This window comes from Hetaerina americana, unplaced genomic scaffold (genome assembly GCF_022747635.1).
Source record: "Hetaerina americana unplaced genomic scaffold, ioHetAmer1.1.p SCAF_8, whole genome shotgun sequence".
Taxonomy (NCBI): domain Eukaryota; kingdom Metazoa; phylum Arthropoda; class Insecta; order Odonata; family Calopterygidae; genus Hetaerina; species Hetaerina americana.
The window spans coordinates 50,443,650-50,467,364 of NW_027287427.1; the positions used below are offsets into that span (position 1 = coordinate 50,443,650).

A 23,715-nucleotide genomic window follows, 5' to 3' on the forward strand; every position below is an offset into this window, starting at 1 on the left:
TTCAGAATTGTAGGTTATCACCATTAATCTATGAGACCAATTAGCAGTCACATGAGACTGACAACAAATGCATCGCCTGATTTGAGAGCATTTGGAGTGAAATAGTTGTTGACTAGAGTGCATGTTCAACAGAGTACTCATGGGAACTTGGCTCTTGACTGACCATTTTTCTAATTGTGTATATATATATATATATATATATATATATATATATATATATATATATATATATATATATATATATATATATATATATATATCTCTGACTGTACCAATGCCCATGAATTAAATGTGTGTATAAATCAACAGTTTCACTAAAACAAATAAGAACATAAACATTGATGATACCTTATAAAGGTAATCAAATGGTTAAGATTTTGAAGGAAGGTTTTGGATGGATAAAATTTAAATAAAACCCCTGTCTCTCCCAACAAAACACAACCCAAGGCTTTTTAGTTTTGCCGTTATTTCTTGCTTTTTTGTGTCCACTTGTCTATTTGCCAGAAACTGGTGAGCAATCAATGCTGAATGTGCTGGTGCATTGTCATGGTGAAGGATCCATCCATCATGTTCGGTTAAAATAGTGTGCACTGTTGATTTTCCAAAATTCAGTTCATCAGTTATCATTCGGACAGTTTTTCGACAATCGGTAAAGACAAGGGACTGCACACGATCAATGTTGTCGTCAACAAAGGTGGTTGAATGTTGTCCCGGCCGTGCATCCATGGCATCTTGTCAGCCATCTTTACAATCCTTAATTCACTTGATAATGGATGTTATCTTAAGAGCACTATCAACGTAAACAGCTGTCAGCATTTCAGATATTTATTGTTAACTTTTACCGTGCTTCACCAGATAACTAGATGTTGATTCGTTGCTCCATGATTTTGTCAACTTCCATTTTCGACAAACAATAAAAACAAGGACAAAAGAAACTAACATATTTGGCACAGCTCGACGATCTGCCAAGCACAGATGGCTCATTGGGTCTCAAACAACTAGTGCCAATCGTGGGCGGAGCTTTAGTCCACGTCATGGCCACCAGATTGCACCAGCTAGCGCATTTATTGCACAGACCACGTATACATGTATTTATTAGTTTTTCCCAAAGCAATCTCTATCAAATGCCTTTTCAAAATCTATAAAACTGGCAAATACATCCTGATTGTATTCTATGTTCCTCTTTATTAGCGACCTTACCACTGCAATTGCATCATGCATGCCTCTCACCTTCCTGAACCCAAATTCTTCATCCTCAAAGCAATCATTTTCCTTGCTCTACATCCTCTTGTTGATGATCCTGAGAAACACTTTGGCTGCATGTGAAATCAATCTTATTGCTTTGCATTCCTCACATGATGTAGCTTTTACTTTTTTTTGGAATAGGAACTAACACTGATCAGGCAAAGTCTTCCGGCCCAATTGCTCTCTCATAAATTTTACGAATTATTCTTAAAAATCTCTTCTTCCAACATATTCCAAAGCCTTTCTAGTAGATCCGTAGTAATTATGCCCACCCCCAAGGCCTTATTTGATAGTTAATAAATACTTAATTACAAATAATTAACTTATAAAAATAAAATACTTTTTGAAAACTTATGTCTCATACCCTTGTTAAAAATCACTAGTTTTTATATATTAAATCCACTACTTCATTTTCTGACTGAGACAGACAAATTACACTTCACTAAATAATTTTTCACCAAAATAGGGTTATCAGTCCTTTCACAATTCCATATTTTTTTCACTCACTATCCAACAATTTGGGGTAGATTGCCAGTTACATTTGTTCCTGAATTAATTAATCTTTTAAATTAACCCAGGGACTAACAGTGAACATGTTCTTTTTTAAGATACATTGGGATTGTAAAAAAAACTTTAGAACTAAGCTATGAAAGTGGTATTAAGTATAGAATTCTTTGCTCTGAAAGCATACTTATTTTATAAATATTTTTCCTGGCTTTATAAATAGAATTATTTTGTAGAAAAGATGATGCAACATGAATTATCTATCTGTAAAATATGCTCTACCTCTTCATTCCCCTAAAAGCTAAAGCAGTTTTCAGGTTTTGGGAGATGAAGGAATTAATATTCATTCTGGTTTTCTTCAGGAGGAAAAGGATGTGAAGCAGCTTTATTTACATATGAAACAATAACTTAAGCTCACTCCAAACTTCTTTCATATGGCAATTCATTTATTCGTTCATTTAAAAGGAATATTAATATTTAATGCACATTTTCTGTAAACATCATTCACATGAGGCCACAAAGATATGGTTAAAGTTCGAGACTTCTTCTTGTAATTACATCTCCAAGAATACGCAACATTATATAATTTCTTCTCCTCTTCTTCAATATTTTCCTCAAAAATAACCAAATTCCTAAAATACCATTAAATGGTGAAATAATCCCAAACACATACTACATATGTTTTAATAATTCCACGAAATTAGTAATGCAAAAATAACACCATCTTCCAAATTGTCCAACCAAGCTCAGAAGCAAAATAGATCTTAAATTTTCACTTGTAACATAATAACACAAACAGTTAATGCTAAGAATGTTAAAAATTAGGAATTTGCTGATGAAAATATTAATATCTAACAATAATTTTTTTAACTATATTTAATGGTAAAAATATTTATTTTTTAAAAGGAAAAATTGTAGTAATTGAGGCAACAATGTGACAAGGCTTGCACTTTTAGAGTCACCACATTATTTAATAATTTATAATTTATCTTAACAATGAACCAAACTATTTCACATAATCACAAGGCAGAACCATATGGCATGTAATCTCTTAAAAATTATTTAAATTGACAAAAAAAAATCATATTTTCTGAGGGAATGAACTCTCCACAATATCTTGGTTCAATTAAGTTTCGTACAAATATAAGGCATATCATTTTTACCAAAATAACTCCTTTCCAATAAAGGGATTACAGATAATCCCAAAATTGCTAATTATTCACAAGAATATAAAGAGGTGCAAGTATATGGACATGTGAGTTCATGATAGAATGAAATATCTCACCAACAAACATCAATACCATTTATACATATATGCATATATTTGTTTTTCTAATAGGATTTTTATTAGGCTAGCATTGCCAATTGACCTCATATCAATTGCTCCAAGATTTTCAACCTTATATTACGCTCAATAACTTTTATTTAGGGGCATAGACATTTAATAAATAAATATTCATGTTTAAAATATATTAGGCAAACACCTAAAACTGACATGATCCATCGAATGGGTAAGCAATAATATAAAAAGATTGGTTGCTTAGGAATAAATTGATAGCTTAAAAATTATTTGTAAGTAGCCTAATCTTCGGTTAACATGGAGCTACTGCTGAGCTCCCACAGACTTATATTTTTTTAAGACCAAAGAAAATCTTCAAACAATATTTTTTTACGTTTATCATGCAGCTTTGACAAAATGTTTGGTGCGTAGGTGTGCTTTCATTATTCAAATAAAAAGTTTAACTCTACCTATAAAACAACTGAAATTAGGCCAAATGTCAACGCTTGCCTATAGTTAGCTAAATCACATCAAAATGGTGATTGCTTGTAAGAGACAGGAAAAATATAGGGTGTTGATCACATGCGTACAAGCTCGACATCACCAAGCATAAAATTTAGCTCAATTTTACCTTTGTATTCAACTCTAAAAAAAATTAAACAAGGAATGTGATTGTCAGGGCTCTCTCTCTCTCATAAAAAGGGCATTTGCATGAACTAAAATCATTATCATTACACTCTATATAAACCACAGACAATTAAAACATAAATGTTGCCCATATTCCAGAAATAATTTGCCCCAAAATGAAATATAACCCCACTCCAGGTTGTCTACTCAAGCAAATATCAATGGAAGAATATACTTTGAGTTATATGCATTTTTGTCACAAACACAGAAAAGGTCAGACCACATCATAGGCTAAACTTTCCCTTCTAATTCTTAAAACTGCAGAAACCTGAGTTCTAATGCCTGTGCTTAGGCAGTTAAGATCATCTATGGAGTAGAGACCCTTGGATTCTTGGAAGGAGTATATAATCACAATAGGCAATCGTATGGGTAATGTAAGTATGCAGTAAATGCATTTTTACTGGAATGTTAACACAAATATATATGTATGTGCATCAATATACGTAAGTGTGAGATATAATTGAACAACAGTACTGAACCTAAACACTCATCTGTTACGTAACATTAAAAGTTAGCTACCCTAATAACACTGGGTGAAAATTTGAATATGCCACTGTAGTGACAATGTTTCAATGTTATCAAATAATTGACTAGCCTTTCTGCCCATCTTCAATTTCATCATAAAGGAATTTCAAAGACCAACATTGAAAAATACTGACTGTGTAACCTAAAACAAACAAAGACCTACCTATCTACTAAAGCATTAAAAACCTATATGTCACATAACAAGGTGTTGTTGTTAAATAAATACCACTTAATTTGGCTCCTTTAGTCATTAGTCACACTTGTTTCAATATCCAATTCACATATTGGCTCATTTAAAACTTTAATTTTAGTTTTTCCATTCTCCATGATGAAATATTCTTTACACTTAAGAAATATATTTAACGGCTAAATAAAATATATTGCATCTCAAAACAGGAAATTCTATAACTTGTACTGCATTACTATATTCTGTCATAAAATATAATGACTCCAAAACTGATGTTATATGGTACAAATAATTTATATTCTCAAATACGACATTTAAAATAAAATAGGGATTATATTAAGAGCCACTATTCACAGGATTACAAAGGAGAGAATAGGTGACACAATATTCCTGTGGTACTTGCCTGTCATGTTAGGAAACAACCTTATCTAGTAAAAAAATTGCCATCTCCCATGCAATTCCATGTTTAATTGTTTCACCATTTCTTGGAAATTGGATGCTGATCATTTAATAGGAATGTATCTGATTTTGCCCAGGATAAGCAATATCTGTCAGCTTATTTCAAAGGGAGTTGCAAAAAAGATATGGGCATATCCTGCTAATCAATAAAGTCAAAGACCTGGAAGACATAAGCACATTTTAAGAGGAGATGGAAAACAAAAAATATCCAATCTCTGGTCTTATACTTTTTGTCCTATATCTCACTTACTCAAAGAAAAAGGTCCCCAGAAAGTAGAAATTGAAATAATACCTCAAATAAGTTATATGAATGGCAAAACAGGGCAACATTATGGCAGAAAGTTACTTCATCTCAGGAACAAATACTTTAATCGATAAGAATATAAGTCAGGAAATACTGTTACATCCTCAGTTAACTTATTTCTTCAATCCATATAATCTGTCCAATAAGACCAAGAATAAATGAACAAACCAAATGAAATTAAATATTTCTAATTGTTTTCAATTTTTCTACCTTGCTGAATGATATCGATTAGGTATGTATCATGGAAGTCACACCATTTATATTATTTTGCACATAAACTGAAATCAATATCAATATGTACAACATGAATTTAGCACTTTTCCCAATCATATACATTTGCTCTTTAATTACTAGCTCATTAAAATATGTATTAAGGCTTTTGTTGTTTCAAAGATCTCCATCTGGCCACTACATCTCATAACATATACAAAATATTTATTCTAACATGATGTATTCACATAACAGTTTTTTAAAGAGATGTTATCTAATGATAATCATTCTGGTTCAAAATGAAAGAATTCATAGGTTATAAGAATGACCACAATCAGCCACAAACAAACAATACTGTCACGAGGCAAGTATGTAGCATCCATCAATTAATTCTTGGAAAAATATGCCCATTACATGCAAAAAGAGTAAGAAAACGATAGGAACACAAAGTATTGGGCATGCATTTTGGAAAAGTTGTCTTTCCCAATTATTTTATCATTCCCTCACCTAATACAAAGCCACCATTGAACATGAACATTGACTAAAAATTATAGCTAACATTCAAGCAAATGTGGAATATCCATTAATGTATAATGAAGTGGAATCCTGTTAGAGTGTGAGAATATGGCACAAAATGAAATGGTGCATAATAGTGTAGATTAGTATTGCTAATTCTACCCTCTTGATGAAGTCCGTTATGAACTTTGAAAACTTTTAAGAAATCAAATATTTACTAATCTTAACTATCCAACTTACATTCATAGTCATCGTCTAATTAAACGATGCCCAAACCCAAAGAGATCTTTAAAAAATTCTTCCATTAAAAGCTGTTGAATAAAAAGAATTCAGAGTACAACCCAAGTAGTTTTATTTTTTTTGGACAAGGAAACAGTAATTCCGAAATGTTTCACTGCATCACTTTCCCCTATGATACTGTTAAATTAGAGGAGATAGTTGAAAAGTAACAATTTTTTTGAACAATTACCTGCCCAATTTTTTATCAAGCTAAATTAATTGTAATGCTAATTCTTTTAGAGAAAACTGCAAGAACATATTTTGAATTTCAAACTGCATATATATGGCCACACATCAAGCTTCAGCATATGAATAAATAAAATCCATTAAGTTGCCTAAAAACTCAAGTGAGGTGCAATAGGAAAAATTTGGGTTATTCATATGCTTAGGAACCTATCCTAAGATTTCGTTCATTTTTTAAATCTGTAACTAAGCTGACATAACATTACCGCTGCAAATAGAGAACTCAAATATGGTCCATTATAGGCCAACAAGAATAATTTTTTCATTCAAAATTTTCCTCAACTTCATTTGCATACATTGTTACGTTAAATTCTTGATCACAGTTTCAATGCAACAATTACAGAGTGTAAAAATCATTCGCCTTGACCGGGACGAATATTTTTAACGGGCCGGACCGGGAGAATGATTTTTGCACTCTGAAATTGTTGCATTGAAATGCATATTAGCAAATGACTCTGTTAAAAGTTACTGTTGCGGTATCTCCTGCAGTTTATTGAAATTTGATCAGAGTTAATTAAATTCATAACTCAACACATTCATTCTAAGTTAAACCCAATCTTCCACAGAAAAACACATGCTCACAATATAAAAGAAATATATTGAAATCCAGAAAGTAATGCACAGTTAAAATCAGTTCTTTTGAAACGGAAATACAAAGTACCTAAAAAATTACTGTAAAATTTAAGGTAGGCAGCATATTAGTAAATAGTTACACCCCATTTTTAGTAATCTTATTTTAATTATCAATTACTTGTACACAAATAAGCAATTCCTCAAAGTTAAATAGTTAAAACATAGGCATAAAAGTGTTGTTACTTTCTCATCTACCAACAATGAACTTGCCCCAGCTATTGAATTTGAGAGATTTGAATTGATTCTAGAAAAAAAATCAAAATAATAAAATTAATAGCAATATGTAATTTCCAAACACATAGATACCACCTGAAGAATTTCACAACTGAATTTCTATGTCATGAATCATTATTGGTCCTCAGAAAAACGTGCTCAAAAGACCTTTTCCATTTGATTATGACCCCAGAGAATAAGCAAAACTGTAATTTAAGAATTAAACCAAGTATAATTTGAACAATGAAACAATTCATATTTGATTACCTTAAAATGACAAAGTCAGCACAGACATTGCAATCATAGTTTCAAAAACGTTCTCTAGTAATAAATATACAATGCCTTCATAAACATTTAAATCAAGTGAGTTTCTTGAAATTAGTAATTAAGAAGTATTATAACTCACCTCATTGATAATTATTAATAAGTAGCAAACATACATTTTAAAATCCATCCAGACTTCTGAATAAAAATGAAATATTTTTTTCTCAGGTACTCCTGTTAGTCTAATCCTTTCCAAACATGAATTGGGGACACAAATTTAAGGAAATGTTTATGCTACCTTTTTTGTAAGTGGGTAATACTGTAGCATTACTGAGACATGCTGAACATTTATGATAACATCTCCATATTTGCAAATTGATAATACACTCACCAGAACAAAGTACATACTCTATTTGGTGTCTTAGAGGACAATGTTTGCTAAATTTTTCTCGAAAAACTGGGGATATCTTTTAAAATGCAGTGTATCATATAGGCAATCAAATACAGTACATACAATTTAGGAATGCAGTGACATATAATTACTTCTTTAGTCTCTGCATTATTATTATGAGCCACGCACATGAATTCCCGTGAAAATTATTTTAATGGGTATTAGTAGAGTTCACTTCCATTCTATTCCCAATAGTGGTATGTTATATTAACAAATTCAGGGTAGTAGGGAGGGATTCCATTCCACTGTTTCCCAGAAAGTTCCAGGCATAGACTGAGTTTGGCAGGTGACTTCCCAAAGAATCACTCAGATTTCAACTGGATGAATACTTCACACATTAAGCCACCATGCTGCCTCATGATTGATAATTAATGTTGCTGATTGGAATGAGGACTAGGTACTATTATATGTAACGTTAACGGTTTCAAAGTATAACACATAATACACACACCATTTTCTCTTAAAACAAAAGGATATCACTTGAAATCTTGAGCTTAATATTTGCTCAAGTTGAAGGTACAGTGTTTTTATGTGTGAATTAATAATAAGGAGTTGTATATTTATGCATGGCCAACATGTGGGACCATTATACTGAGGCTTGCATAACATTTTGATGACTGCAAAGTTTCACTGTTAATTCTTATATGTAAGTTTAAAATTAAAAACACAAGAAAAATGCAAGAAAATCAGTAGACAAGGAAATAATAAAATGTGAAATAACTTTACAGTAAATACTTATGGCCAAAGTAAATAAAGTATTACAAACTTATGCCTCCCACTGGGTGAGGGAGAAAAAATATGTACAAGAACAAGAGAGAAACATGTTTCGTAATCCTCTTGTCTCATTTAAAGGTACCATGGGTTACTTAAATTTAAGAGAGTATTTGCTACCTACCATTACTCACTCCTTGCCCATTTTTTCTGGCACAAGTCAAGGTTAAAAATCAAAGTTAAGTTTCTCCCCTAGAAAATCAAATGTGGCAAGTTCAATACAGAGGACCTTTTTTCAATTGGCTCATGGGATGGTGTTGAATTACAAACTTGTTATTTTTACTACAACAAAACTAACCAAAGACTTGACTAAAAATAGTAAAAAACCTAATAATGCTTACATTTAAATTATGCATGCTATAATTATCATTGTTATTACCAATGACAGATCCAATTGACTGAAGTTACAAAAAGGAAAGGGTGTGGACTCAACTTGCCCATACATATTTGCTGCACAAAATGATAGATAGTGCTCCAGATCATGTCTGATATCAAGCTGCCATTTTTATTTGAACTTAATATACCCTAAAATTCCATGAATTTGACAGTGTAACAACTATTTGCCTTAACCAGAATTTGAACTTAGTTCTCTCAATGACAAGCTCAGTTAGTCAATCCCTTGTAATATCACCAACACTCAGGTTATGTAAAGTGCCTTTTGAATAAGCCTGTGAAGCTACCGAGGATCTGAAAATTATTTACCTAATGCACGATAGGCTTGGATGCCTATGACTCCACTGGCTAATGCATTCAGCTGGATAGTGAGGAATCGAATATTAAATCCTGGTCATGGAAAATGATTTTTACACAGCGGAATTCTCACCTTTGGTTGTACATTAATGGGTGACAACCATAAAGTAACAGTTGCAGCATTTCCCACAGTTCTTTGAATTTGTATAACCTCATGTATAGCATCATATCCTAAATTCTGATAAAATGAGGTATTTCCAACCCCATGTCCTCATCCAAGCCATTACCAATAAATTAGTCAATGAATGGCATTGATGGAAAAATATATGCATAAATGAATACATATTTGATTTTCCAACTAAAATCAATTCTCAAACATTGCTATGTTAATATTTTTCCATGGGGACAATGTTTAGGAAGAGAGAGTCCAGCACAGAGGCTGAGGTCTTTCATATTTAGCGTACATTTTCCTCAGACAGAGTTCAGGCTGATCATTCACATTTTGCCCTTTCACTTACTGATAGAGTCAGTTTTACTGGTACTTTGCCTTTCTGTTTGCTGACACAAAAGAAAAGAACGAATCTCTTACAAAAGAAGAAAAAAAATTTATTCCAGAACAGAAGTTTGGTGAATAGTCCCTAGAAGAAGAAAAGGCAAACCTAAAAGTAAGTGAAAAAAATAAGTATAGAAATCAAAAAATTAATATATTACTTAATTTTTAATTAAACATATAATGTAGCAGTGAGGAACAATGAATAACTAAATTATTGGTGGTGACACGTTCAAATTGCTTCAGTGTCTGGATGCTTTTTGGTGAATATTACAACTTGGTATTAACTGCATTTGCTTAATATTTACGGCATTACATACCAACGCAAGTTTTGCTTCTTACATGGTTATGCATTTGTCCTGGTGGTCTTTAAAAATTGAATAAAATAACAAAGTGAAAATGCATTCATTTTTGCAATGTTGAAAATGTTATAAATTAATATTACTATTAATGTTTTATTTCTAACTTGAAGTTGTACAAAACTTTATGAATATACATCATTAAGGTGAAATGAAATGTAAACAGTGGAAGTACTTTAGGAGAGTGATTTAAAACTAGTGTCTGTGCCAACTGGGACAAAATAGATTCCTGCACATCTGCTCCAAGTACCCCTCAACAATTTAATTCCCCAATAAAACTGTACGCATTTTTGCAATTAAAGAATTGTCATAAATGTCAAGAACAATACAGAAAAAAATTATTCTGGCTCACACATGGCATCTGAGGTACATATTTCAGTTGCCCCCTCAGTTGAAGTCTTGGATTCCTAATTATTAACTATGATAGTATTATTAATTACTCTTCCAAAACCAAATGATTTAATAAGTGTTCTTTGCCCCTGGCATACATTTTAAAGTTTTAAGTCAGGTGAAGGAAATTAATCCCCTGACCCATTCATCAATACCCTAGCTATTAAAAAAATGTAATGGTCTGAAAACAGCAGAAATCTGAAATATTTTCACTGGCCATTTTTGTAATTCCATTATGCCAAACAATTCTTGGGCTGTTCATGTCTTTATGGACGAAACTAGTAGAGAGCAAGTCATTCATTGTGAAATGTCATAACTGAACCAATCAGATGAAATTAATGAGCACGAGATGAAAATAAACTATTTTCATGGAAGGAGGGAAGGAAAGAGCAACTCTGGAACAACTGAGCTAGTGATTTTCCAAAAAAAAAAACTTCAAGGGTAGCAGCAGAGTAAATCAAAATGAGCACGTCACAATGATTAGCTAGTCAATCCCTTGTAATATCACCAACACTCAGGTTATGTGAAGTGCTTTTTGAAGAAATATAAAAATCAAAACCCATCAATAAAACCCCTGAACAGACAAAATAAAAAAGTTAGTTAAAAAAATTCAAATGCATTAACTAGCACATGCATCAAAATACATCGTAGGAACTAGTTTTCACCTCTATGTGTTTTGGTTAGCAAAAACAAGATCTGAACTCATACATGAGCTGGCATATACTATATATTTTCAATAATTATTACAAACTAATATGGCAAGAATGATACTAAAGGCAATACATGTACGAATTTATAAAAAAACTCAGCTCACCTCACAATGTCTTGCTTTTGCAATATAATATGAACAAGATGGGATGATTCATACTACATAACAAAAGAATATTACTTCTCAAGAGTGTAATGCTGAACATCTTTATTTAAGTTAGCACCTTATATCTTTCTGAACACTCTAACAGGATTCCACAGTGTATTACAAATCAGTTCCAACAGATGAGAAAATGAAGCATATTAACGTGTCCACTGGCAACCATTTGCTAAACAGGAACAGTCACAAATTATCACAAGTCGAGAAACCAAACTGATAATATGCACTATGAAAACTGGAGATTCATGAAATCCTTTCTCTTTAGGTAATCTTGATTACATATATCACTTCTTATACCAGGTATCATGATGACATATATACATTTGGTAAATGTTTACATCTTTGGCATTAAAAATTAAGTGAACTGAGTGATATTTGATTTAAGGAACATTTTATGTTTAAAAATAGTATTCACAAATAGATGGATGATACATAATGAAAAACAGGGAAGGGAAAGTATGAAAATGATGTTTCACTTATTACATATGAATGCTGGATTTTTCCTGAAAAATTCTTTGGCATACTTGCATTTCAAAACCAAAGATCATCATATGCATACATCTTTTAAAGTATCATAAACACAGTACTGACCACAGTATCCACACAATTCATGATGACACACCAAAAAAAATAGTGATTGGTGCCTCCCTGAGAACTAAATATAACAACTCACATACCACCTGGTTTGGGAAGATTGGTATTGTAAGCTCGAATCACCTCTGACTGAGTCACTGCCCCATGCTCCTCTTGGGAAAATGCAAATCCGTCTGCAGAAATAAAGTGAAAAGGAAGTTCACAAACCAAACCAATTAGAAATATTTTTCATTCTATCATATATGTATATCCATATATATATATTTTTCTAATCCATTTATGATCATACAATCATTGACTGCAAAAAGAAATTTACTCTTGCTTTCAATAAAACTATTAAGTCAAAGGTTTCACTTATTTATGTCAAGTAATTCACATTTCTGAAGACCTTCCAATTCATCCCATAATGGAAACAACTTGTCATTAAAATTAACTGGATCAGAATTAAAAAATTGACTTACACATGAAGTAAATATATCTCAAAAAAGAAAATAAAAATATAAGAAATTGTGCAAAATTTTTCATTTAAATACATAACAATGTGCGTGCTCATTCCCAGGCAAAATATGCAAATGCTATACAATTTTTTTCTAGAAAAACTGTACAAAAAGGAAAGACAAAATCAAATTTATATATTTAGATTCCAAATTTATGGTGGATAAAATTTCAAATATTCAAAATTTAATCACAATAGCCAGTAAGATAAAAAAAAATGCTTAGACATTACTCTCCATGTTATCATAAGTTAAACAACTGATTTTTACATGATGATTGGTATCATTCATTTACACTGTCATTACTGTAATTATTACTGTCAATTTATCTTGAATGCAACTTACTTTTGCTATAAATTATATACAACTGGATCTAAAAGCGTTAACATATTGAAAATAATGTGTTTTAGGAATAAATGATATAAAAACTAATAAACGTTAATAAGATACATGCAGTGAAACCTGCTGTTATCTCATGATCTTCCATTTGAAATCAAACAAATTTGAACCAATAAATCAAATCCAAGATATTATTACTGATCATGAAAATTTAAATAAATACTAAAAATTCTGATAAAATTAATTTACTTTACCATTAAAATATAATCTGCAATATAGAGAATATTTATACATCAACATGTGACCAGAACTTGCTTTACTCTTATAAATGTGCATACTATATTGATCTATAAAGGGTGACATCAGCATGCACTTTTATCCTGGACAGCTACATGTATCTAATGCTTATTCTGTGAGAGAATATGGAATTACTTTCAAATATTGCTTGAAAAAGGAATTGGCTCTAAATAAAATTGTCTCATCACTTGGCTCAATAAACGACCTTCACATTAAACAGCACATTTTGTTTGGTTTGTAACAGACACGTTTTGTTTGGTTTCATATTTTACGTAGTCAAACTGGCAGATTTATCAAGTGATACAACCAGATTAGCCCCAGATACCTAGGGCACTCAACCTACTTTAGAAGCTAAACAGGCTGGGTATTCACTAAAGAAAATGGTTCTCAACTTCAAAGACATGTACAACAACGATTCCGAATGAGGGTCATCCCTGAAAGAATATCAGGAAGGTCCACTCCTAAGCTCTCAAAATAGCTATACTTAGTGGGTAGCAGCAGTACAAAAAGCACTGTCTTAGATGGTTAACTCTTGAGGTCATGTATGTCAGAGGGACCAATAAAATATAAGTTTTGATTTGACCCAATGTTTGCTGTTGATGGCACGCAAATAATCTTTTGTTATTACAGTCTAAAATGAAAAATGAATTGGGAATAAAATGATGTTTTCTTGAAAACTAATCATTAAAAAATTAAGGTGGTAGGGAACAAGAGTTCCATTACCAAAAAATCAGTAGCACCTTTGGCAGGTACGTGGTTGGCATGGCATATTCCTTTGATTTAAAAAAAAAATTATTCCTCAAATACCACTCATGAGAAGTAATCATGAATTAATTCATGAGTTAATCATGAATTGAAGGCCATTTACCATAACACATTAGCCCTGTCTTTTTTCTGCCATGCTATACGCTGACCCCGGTGGCGGCGGGGTAATGTCCTCGTCTGCCATTCCAAGGGTCGTGGGTTCGATTCCTGCCTGGGTGAGTTTCCCTCTATCTAGGGCTTGGGTGTTTGTGAATGTGACCATTGTTATCGTTATTTATAGTTTGATGTAAAGTCCTAAATGTGCTGTTTTCGGACTAATACTGAATAAATAAATAAATAAATAAATAAATACGCAGCACACTCTTGCCTTCATGTTGCTTCTACCTTCAACGAATGACTCATACAGGAAGGTTGGGTGATATATATTCAGTGTCTGTACCAAAAATTAGCAGTCTCTTTCTTGTTGTCTTTTTCAACTCAAAAGACATCATCCCCAAAGAGTTAATGCCTCAGGGGCAGACAGTGAACAGTAAGTTTTATGTGAAAGTCCTCAAAAGCCTGCGGATAAAAGTGCAACGCATCAGGAAGGAGATCTTTGGCAACTGGAGGCATCACCATGACAACGTGCACTCCTACACCGCATTCCTCGAGATCGAGTTCCTGGCAAAGTAAAAGGTGGCAATGCTGCCCCACCCACCCTACAGACCCAACATGGCACTGTCAGACTTCTTTTTGTCCCTAAAAATATATGGAGCTTGAAAAGCAAATATTTTAGAAAGTTGGAGGCTGGAGGTTAACATCAAACAGGCCGCGATGAGGTGCCTGAATGAGGTTCCCTTTGACACCTTCCAGTAAGCATACCGTGACTGGCAGAGGTACTGGCATTGGTGTATACCAGGGTACTATTTTGAAGAATATAAATAACTTGCATTTTGATCTGCAAAACATTTATCTGGATTTATTCTACTTATTTTTGGAATAGATCTTTCATTCCATATGGATCGCCTGTCTGCTTCTTCTATTGTACTGAAATTGTACAAGGTCAGTAAACTCCAAATGATCCTACGTGCTGAAACGTCCCTGTATTAGCTGGTTTATTTGCCTTGAAGTTTGACTGCAAAGTTATGTATTTATGATCATGAAAGTGATTCATTATGCAGGGTGTTTCAAAATGAATATCTGGATTTTAAAACTTTGTAGTATTTATTAACATTTAACTTACAATTATAAACTATACATCATATGAAAGAGGAACTCAAACAGTTTTGTTGGTATACCTGTGCACGCACTGTTTCCTCTGTCATACATAGCTAGTGGTAAAGATGGCGACTAGTGAACAGAAAGCATTCTGTGTTTTACAATTTTCAAGGACTGAATGTGCAGTTACAGTGCAACATTCACCTGATCTTAAACCATGTGATTTTTACATTTGGGGGTTCATAAAGGATCATGCGTATGTGCTGTTAAAGCTCTACCTATACCCATGACGTAGTTTCATTTTCATATTCGATTGAAGCAAGAAAATTTTGTTAACCTAAAAAAATATAAACAAATGAATTTTGTGCAGAGATTCAACACTCCTATTTAAGAGGGTTAGCACCAAAAGAGATGAAAGCTGAGTTGGATAATGTTCATTGCACATCTAATTCTGTATTTATGACTGTTTACAATTGGGTAAATGAGTTTAAACATGGCTGTACATCAACAAACAATGAAAATGAATTAGTATATCCAGTGGAAGTGACTTCCTGTGAAAAGATTCACAAAATCCTTGATATGGCTGTGAGTGATTGATTAATCAAAGTTTGCAAAATAAACATAACAGTTTCAGGTTTAACTTGGTGGAATTCCTTCATTATGAGGGTAAAAAGACACTTAACACTTCCACAATAAAGATTTAATGTTTCACGACCATAGTTTCGATGCTTCGTATCATCATCAGGGAACATACATCAACATTTTTCAATTTATATAGTCTGGCTCCAAGAGGGGAGTAAGGGAGAGGAAAGGGGGTAAGTCGAGTTTAAGTGCAGCAGTCTATTAGTGGTCTAGGGGAGGGTATGTATTAGAATGTTACTGGCTCAAATTTGTCAAAGTTATATTGATTAAATGAAGAACACAATGTAGCACACCACAGTTCTTAGAAATAGCGGCAGAAAATAAACATACACATTGTGTTCTACATTTCATTATGGGGGTGTTTGTTTACAATGGTTTGACTTTTATTAAGGGACAGTCGATGATCATCACTGCCTTGGTGGGGGTAGGGTAATGAATGTTTATAAAAAAATGAATGACAATTGCAAAATAGGAATAAGTTGCTGGGTTTGAGGTCTATTCAGCAATTGCACTGTTTCAGGTCAGCTTGCTACTTATTCTACAGTCGGACTGAGTTGAGATATAACCTAACATTGCTTGCTGATGGAATATTGAAGATAGAAAACGTTAGGCAGGACAGGAAAATAATAGCCATGTCGGATGGAGTGAAGGAAAATAAACAGTAGGTGGAACTGAAGAAGTGTACAATTATATAGTAGAGCAAGGACGTCAGGTTTTGCCTGTTTAGGCAAGACTTTGAAATGGAGACTTTTTCAATCTGTGTCCATCCAAAAACTGTCTCAAAGGGTAGAAAATACAAAAAATCAATTACGAAGAATATAAAGGTCTTGATTATAATAAATGAAAAAATTATTTCACACGCATAGCTAATTATGACATTTATTATCACGGCATGTATTCTGTCCACAGATGTTAGTGCAAAATACCTTCTATACAGACAAGATTCCATGCAGGTTTCACTGTAGTGCATACTCATGTCTACGTACTCCTCACAAAACAAGCACATAATTTTATTTATTATCACTGGCCTCATAAATTAATTACAATAAAATCAACAAAAGAATGTATGAAAAAAGTCTTGATTACTTACGTGATAACTCCACTTCCATATTTACCCGAGTTGTCGTTCTTTTGAAGACATTCCTCACATTCTTGAGAAGTCTGGCTGTTTCAGTCAGTCTGAAATTGGCGTCACATGTCATTCCATAGCAACTAGTAAGGCAGCTTTAAGTGCAGTTAGGTAATTACTCGCAACTACAATAAGTGATTATCTATAAGCTAAAGGCTTTGGGAACTTACATTAAACACTTATTATATTTTCTCCGACAGCATCCCTATTAAAAACTTGCTTCAATGATCAGGAGAAGGGCCAAACAGTATCATAAACAATGCAAATAGGCATGAACCAAATTTCTCTAGAGGTTAGAAGTGTGCATACAAATGCAATTAATTATACGAGTTAAAAATTATGGCAATGGCAATATCATTAACTATTCTACTTTGAGCTAAACTTTCATTTGCCAATTCCAAAGTGCTCTCCCCGAATTGATTTTATTTCATTCGAATAAATATCAATCTTCAGTCTAAATTTTTTGGTAAGGCAGAGTTAAGTTACACGCAGCCAATACTTACAAAGAAATGTTCACGACAATTAATTTCACTTCTCTAGAGAAGTCCTTTGTTTTGAATGCATTCACTGCATTGTTCGTCACAATATTGTTTTGGCCTTCAAGTGCTTAATGAAAGTAAACCAAAACATGAAAGCATGCATGCTCAATCAGCTTGCAAGGCCTACTGCATTATGGTGCAAATGAAATAAAACAAAATGTGTGGAGGTGAAAATAAAATAAATCAACTCATTCAACAAAAACCCATTGACAAACCCATGTACTTACACCTCGTGAGTTGTTCCAGAGCATGCATTGGGCTGAAGGAGGAGGGAAAATTCAAACGCAGTTATCAAAACAGCCACGTATTAATCAGACAATACTGATCTGTTAGTCAAAAACTACACTTTTCAATGAGATATTATAAAGAACACTGAACTTAGAGCACTTAAATAATTCAAAGCCAAGAAAATGAGAGAAACTCCCTCATGCTGATGAATAAATAGGTAAAAGAACACAATAAATAAAAATCATGTTCAAGAGGTATTGTAACAAACACTGACTGGAGTTTTTTGTATTTTGTTTCAAGTATAACATAAAGTTATAAATGTGACATAAAACACAAACTTAAACATAAAGAGGCATAGTTTTAACTTAGAAGTAAGAAGAATGCCTGAGACTTTTACATCCCATGCTTTAAAATATGTCAAATACTATATTTCATATTCCCTTATGTTGTGGCAGTTTTCTTTTATCATTACTTTAATTTTGTAATGCTCCCTTTCTTAATATAGGGCCATTTGATGTTGGTTTTGTGGTGAATCTATACCATCAATGCTACAACATGCAGCAAGCGACAGAAGCACAGTGGTCACCTAGAAATTGGAATGATTGACCATATCTAGGACCCATTACCAATTGTTTTAAATATTTTAAACAGTAAATACTCTTAAAGGAGAATTGTGTCACTTCCAATTCTGAAATTTAACTCTTTGGAATGATTTAATTATGGTCAATAATTCAAATACTAACACAGAAAAGAAATGTGTACACAACATGTAAGTGAGAACACACATATAACATAATTTGAACATGGTGTAACAACATAGCATATCATTTTTGGACATATTTTCTAAAGGCATCAAAAACTTCAAATATATATTCTAACTAAAGCACAATTTAAATCAGAACAATGAAAATCACTGTGAATTCAGAATGACTAGATTCTGCAACACTACATTAAAATTACATGTTCTTCAAATAAATAACTTTTGTCATGAAGAACAAACTTTGCGTTTAAATTAATTTCAGTAATTGATGATTTTACAGTGTAACTAATAAACATATGAAGTTATATGCAGCTAATACTTAAATGTCCAAACTTATCTGCACATGCAATAACAGGTGATAATGGTGACATTCAATGCAAACACTGTGACCACAAATGGTATTTACACACATCTAAAAATATCATTATCTATACACAATTTACAAACAAAATTATTTAAGAAATAACACTATTTGGGGCACAAGGTTTCATTATTATATAAGACAAACTATAATTCATAAATTTTCAAATATAGAATAATATGCACTAATATTATGATTATACATCTCCATAAGCTCTTTACTAAATATATACTATGTAACTTAATAAACAGAGCCAAATCTAAACTATTTATTTCTAGATTACCTACTTCTTAAAAAGTTGGTATTTCAAAAAAAATATTACCAAAAATATCATCCACTACGTCTTGCAAGAAACAGGTAAGGAGAATATTTGATGCCAGCATATTAATCAAGAATATATATCTTCACTAATTGCAAAAATGAACTCTGAATATCAATCAGAAGGCATCTAATTCGATGTGGGCATTGTGAATGTTTCTCTCAATAAAACTTGGGTCGTCGAATTCATAAATAATAATAATAATAATAATAATAATATCTTCATCTTTTTTGTTTAAAGTATAAAATGAATGACTTGTTTATTCTGCCTTAACTACTGTCACCTGAATCACCATTCCCTAAATGAATCAATATTCTGATTTCATGTAATTATTTTAAATTGGTACTACTTGCTATCTAAAATACCTCTATATTTTATATTGTACCCAAATTATTTTCTAGGACAAAATCCTGCTATTTATTAAGGCACTCTTTAATAGAAATATCATAGAGAGATTTCTAAACACATTATGAATTATTGTGTAACATACTGCTGGGAAATTATAAGAATACACAAACTATGTGTGTTACCAGTCATGTCAGAATAATAATTTTTGTAGTGTAATATACACAGCCATCAGTGATATTATATCAACTAAGAACTCCATTTGCTAAAGAAATTAAAAGTAATTCATTACAAATAGAAATAAATTACATACTTAAAACATGTAACACTACCTCAGACATGTACTCTTATGGGTTTATTTTAGGAAAGTGATGCTGAAGTAGGCTTTTATAAAGTTATTTGAGCATTTCAGCAACACTCCATAAGAGTAGCTCAAATAATTTAAACTCCCATTAAATAGTGTGTATAGTTTGAAATGATACCTAGAATACAATTTCTTTGTCTCTTCAAGCTAAATATTATACCTCACTCAATGATTATGTAAACAGGAAAGACCTGCATAATACGGAAGCTTAATATCGTTATAGCCAATTCAATTTTAGATTAAAAGGGGACATTTCCAATCATAAGGTACTGTAAAAAAATCACAACTTTTGTAGTAGTTCCAAAATCATATAAAAATTTGTTTCTGGCATTCAGTAAAATGCTATATGACCTTGTGGTATAACCTTAAATATTCTTTAAGCGAAGAAAAATATATTCCAATAATTCCTTCCCTTGATGCTTTTAGCAAGTACTTAAACTACTGTATTGAGTTGCAGAACAATGGTATTAAAAAAAAATGTTTCATAGCAAAAACCACTGGTCACCACTACTTTATTTTTCTTTTAATCACTAAATTGTGCAAGAATCAATTACAGGAATCCATTGAAAAAGAACATCCAATCCAAATTATTCAACACAAAATAAATTGGTACCAAATATTTTTTTGTAGAATTAATGATTGTTCTTTTTCAATTGTTATTCCTGTGATTACCTCACATTATCACAAAAGGGAATAGAAAAGTGCATTCAATTGAGGATTTAACAGAAATTTCTTTGTATTTTCCAGCAGAAACACTAAAAAAAAACCATCAATTGCCACAATGTCTCCCAAACTTCAATTGAATAAGGTGAGTTTTGAAAGCCAATACAATTATCTTCGAGAATGTTCAATGCTTCACTAACTTTTAGATCAAGTTAAACCAGTGAATAATAATATACCTTTAATTTTAAAAGAAAAGAGATCCTAAAATATAGAGTAAATAAAAACACCATATCAGTGATGTTGAAATAAGTAGTTGCTTAAATTCAATATTTACTTGGTCATTGGGGTTATTCCAGAATTTCTTAAAATAGAAAGCTTCTTCATACAATTAAGCTGATTTACTAAATACTCTCATTTTATCAGCATGTTATGAGGACATTTAAATGTAATTCAAATGTCTCTTTGAAATTTATTTATGGATGTTTTTTGAGGCCCGATTTAAGTTTTTGTGTGTTTCACATTACGTTTTATGAAAAATTCCAAGAAACTGCGGGAGATGCTGCAGCAGTAACTTTTAACTGACTCATCCATGGCATTAAATACACTCAATTTTAGTCTAATACATTTAATATACTTTCTCAATATGTGACTAACCACTTATCACTCAGAGTATTCAGTTACATGAACTTATCACAACAACTTATTTTTTTGTAAGAGTTCTCTGTAAGCCACCAGATGTTAGGGATTTGTGTACATAGAAGCACTAATGTAAACATCAAATTCATAGGGCACAGTGGGAAATATAGTGAGTATAACTAGCAAGAAAATACATCATTTCCCCTTATTGGTTAAGACTCACAGAAAACCTAAGTTAATGAGGGTAATCAATGAATTTAATTCAAGAATTACTGGTAAAGAAACTAATGGTATGGTAAGAATCATCTGCAATGATTACAAGTTGAGGCTAGAGGAACCTATGCAATCATGAAAACTCAGTGCTACATTGAACGCAATGGCAATGATCACTCATGTGGGTTTGCTTTTGACTTTCATTGGAATAATTCAAAATTATTACTACATTAACAATTTCAAAATAATCAAAAGAAAGAGTAATAGCGATAGTTATTAAGTGTATCGACTGACAGCTGAGGTCTTAGACCACATTAAAGATATGTGCGCAATTTGGTAAAGTTAGGGTACCCAGGGAATGGGGAGAAGGATGGAGAGGAACTCAGCATCAGCATCGATCCACTCTTAACGAAAGGTGTCAATGGGTCACACAAGATACTTTGAAGTGTCCAGGAAAAACAATTCCAGGGCTCTTACTGTTCATAAAGGTTGCGGCAACATGACTTCCTTTTTCAAATGTAAAACGCTATCAAAAAAGGAAGTTATTTTGACACACCCTGTATTAAAAATGTCAGTAGATTTACAACTGAGAAAATAAATAAAATGTAGCATTCAACAAACAAAATAATCCTAGTATCTGTGGCAAAGTTGCGATAAATCCACTAATCCTTATGTCAGCCAAGATCCTGGCTGCAAAAACATACTATCACCTCATTATAGAATAAAATATTAAATAGTGATTTTTAGAATTTTTTTAAGATATTTCATAATAGAAGAGTTTGAGAGTTACACCTGAAATGGTATCACCACGTGCTATTGACCAAATTCAGGGAGGTACAGTCAGCCTATTCAATGCTGTAGTTCAGATGAAATTTTGCCCAAGAAAAACTGTTTGGTAAGGGTATTTGTTAAATATCACTTAGAGTAACAAAATATTAGTCCAAATTTCAGTTAACAACATTTAGGTTGTCGTATTTTTTAGGATAAAGCTATTTTTTTATGAAGTATACATACACTTTGTCTTCCTTATCATTAAAAAACAGTCTTTTGTTTTCACAAATTTAAGATATGAATAATAATCATTCCAAGTAGCAAGAAGTACACACTAATCTCTGTCAACCGAGGGCAGAACAGTTAAAAAATTACCAATGAAACATCTGCAAGCAAAGGCTTATTGTAATCCATCTAAAGGTAAACATGGATTTCAATAAATATCCACATGGCCACCAATCGGGTGAATAAAATAAAAAAATTTGGTCATAGTTGCTCCAATCATTTTCTAAATATAAATGTAGCTTCCACCCCTTCAAGGCATTCCCTGCAATAATGAATGGTGGCAACAGAATAGGAATGTTAAACTCCCTGAGATTTCCAAAATTTCAATACAGTATGCCAAAATGCCTAAAGTTTTCTTAACATAAATGGTTCCTAAAGTAGTATTTTTATTATTACTGTGAATCATTAACCTAATTTTTATCCAAAAGAATACTATTTTCACAAACATTACAATTAAGTTAGGGCATATCTAAAAATAGAAAACAAGGCCAAATAAATAAAATCTTTTGTGATGGTATTTCCTGATATTAGTTCAATGTTCACAAAATTTCCTCAGATTTGCAGAGTTTAACAAAACCCTCAATTACCCTAGCTTAAATAATTTCCAGTTGTTCCTTTTACAATTATATGCTTATACTAGTACAGTGTGTCCATTTCACTCCACTCAACTTCACCATATCTATCCAAACATTCCAAATGACATATCAAAAATTGATGCTTGATAAGAAAAATATTTATTGCTTTAACATGAAAGTACATGTTGTACTTTGGTGGGTTTAATATCACTCATCTAGTACTGAAGAAAGATCTTTGTACTCATTTCCAGTCTCTTAATTCTATATCCTTTGGTTTTTATCAACATTCATCCATTTTCATGTCTTCTCATGAGGAAAATGATCCAGTACAAGTTTCCTTACCAAAGCGTGAACCAAAATGGTTTCCTGGTACAATAGAAAAGAGATTTAAATGAGTTGACTCATCTTGTTCACCAATTTAACAAATGAAAACAAAAATGGAATAAAATAATGTGTATAAAAATATTTTTAAATCGGGATATACCGTATTTCCTAGCTCATAAGACATAAACTTAATGTGCATAAGACACACTGTGATTTTCCATGACAGAACTTACAAAAATTACTTGGAA

General features: G+C 32.1%; 1 protein-coding gene across 8 annotated transcripts in view; it reads right to left on the minus strand.

The window, feature by feature from the left end:
- Positions 1–2,179: 2,179 nt before the first annotated feature.
- ATP8A (ATPase phospholipid transporting 8A1) overlaps positions 2,180–23,715 on the minus strand; it is a 302,393-nt gene continuing 280,857 nt past the window's right edge. For 5 of the 8 annotated variants that reach the window (XM_071596985.1, XM_071596981.1, XM_071596980.1 and 2 more), the window contains 2 exons: positions 17,046–17,134; positions 2,180–12,394 (listed from right to left, as the gene is read on the minus strand). In XM_071596985.1, the coding sequence (XP_071453086.1) occupies positions 12,297–12,394; positions 17,046–17,134 (187 nt within the window). In that variant the 3' untranslated portion in view covers positions 2,180–12,296. Of the gene's footprint in view, positions 12,395–17,045; positions 17,135–17,850; positions 17,883–23,097; positions 23,510–23,715 lie in introns of those variants that run through there. The other 3 variants (XM_071596984.1, XM_071596986.1, XM_071596989.1) reach the window with 3 other exon arrangements.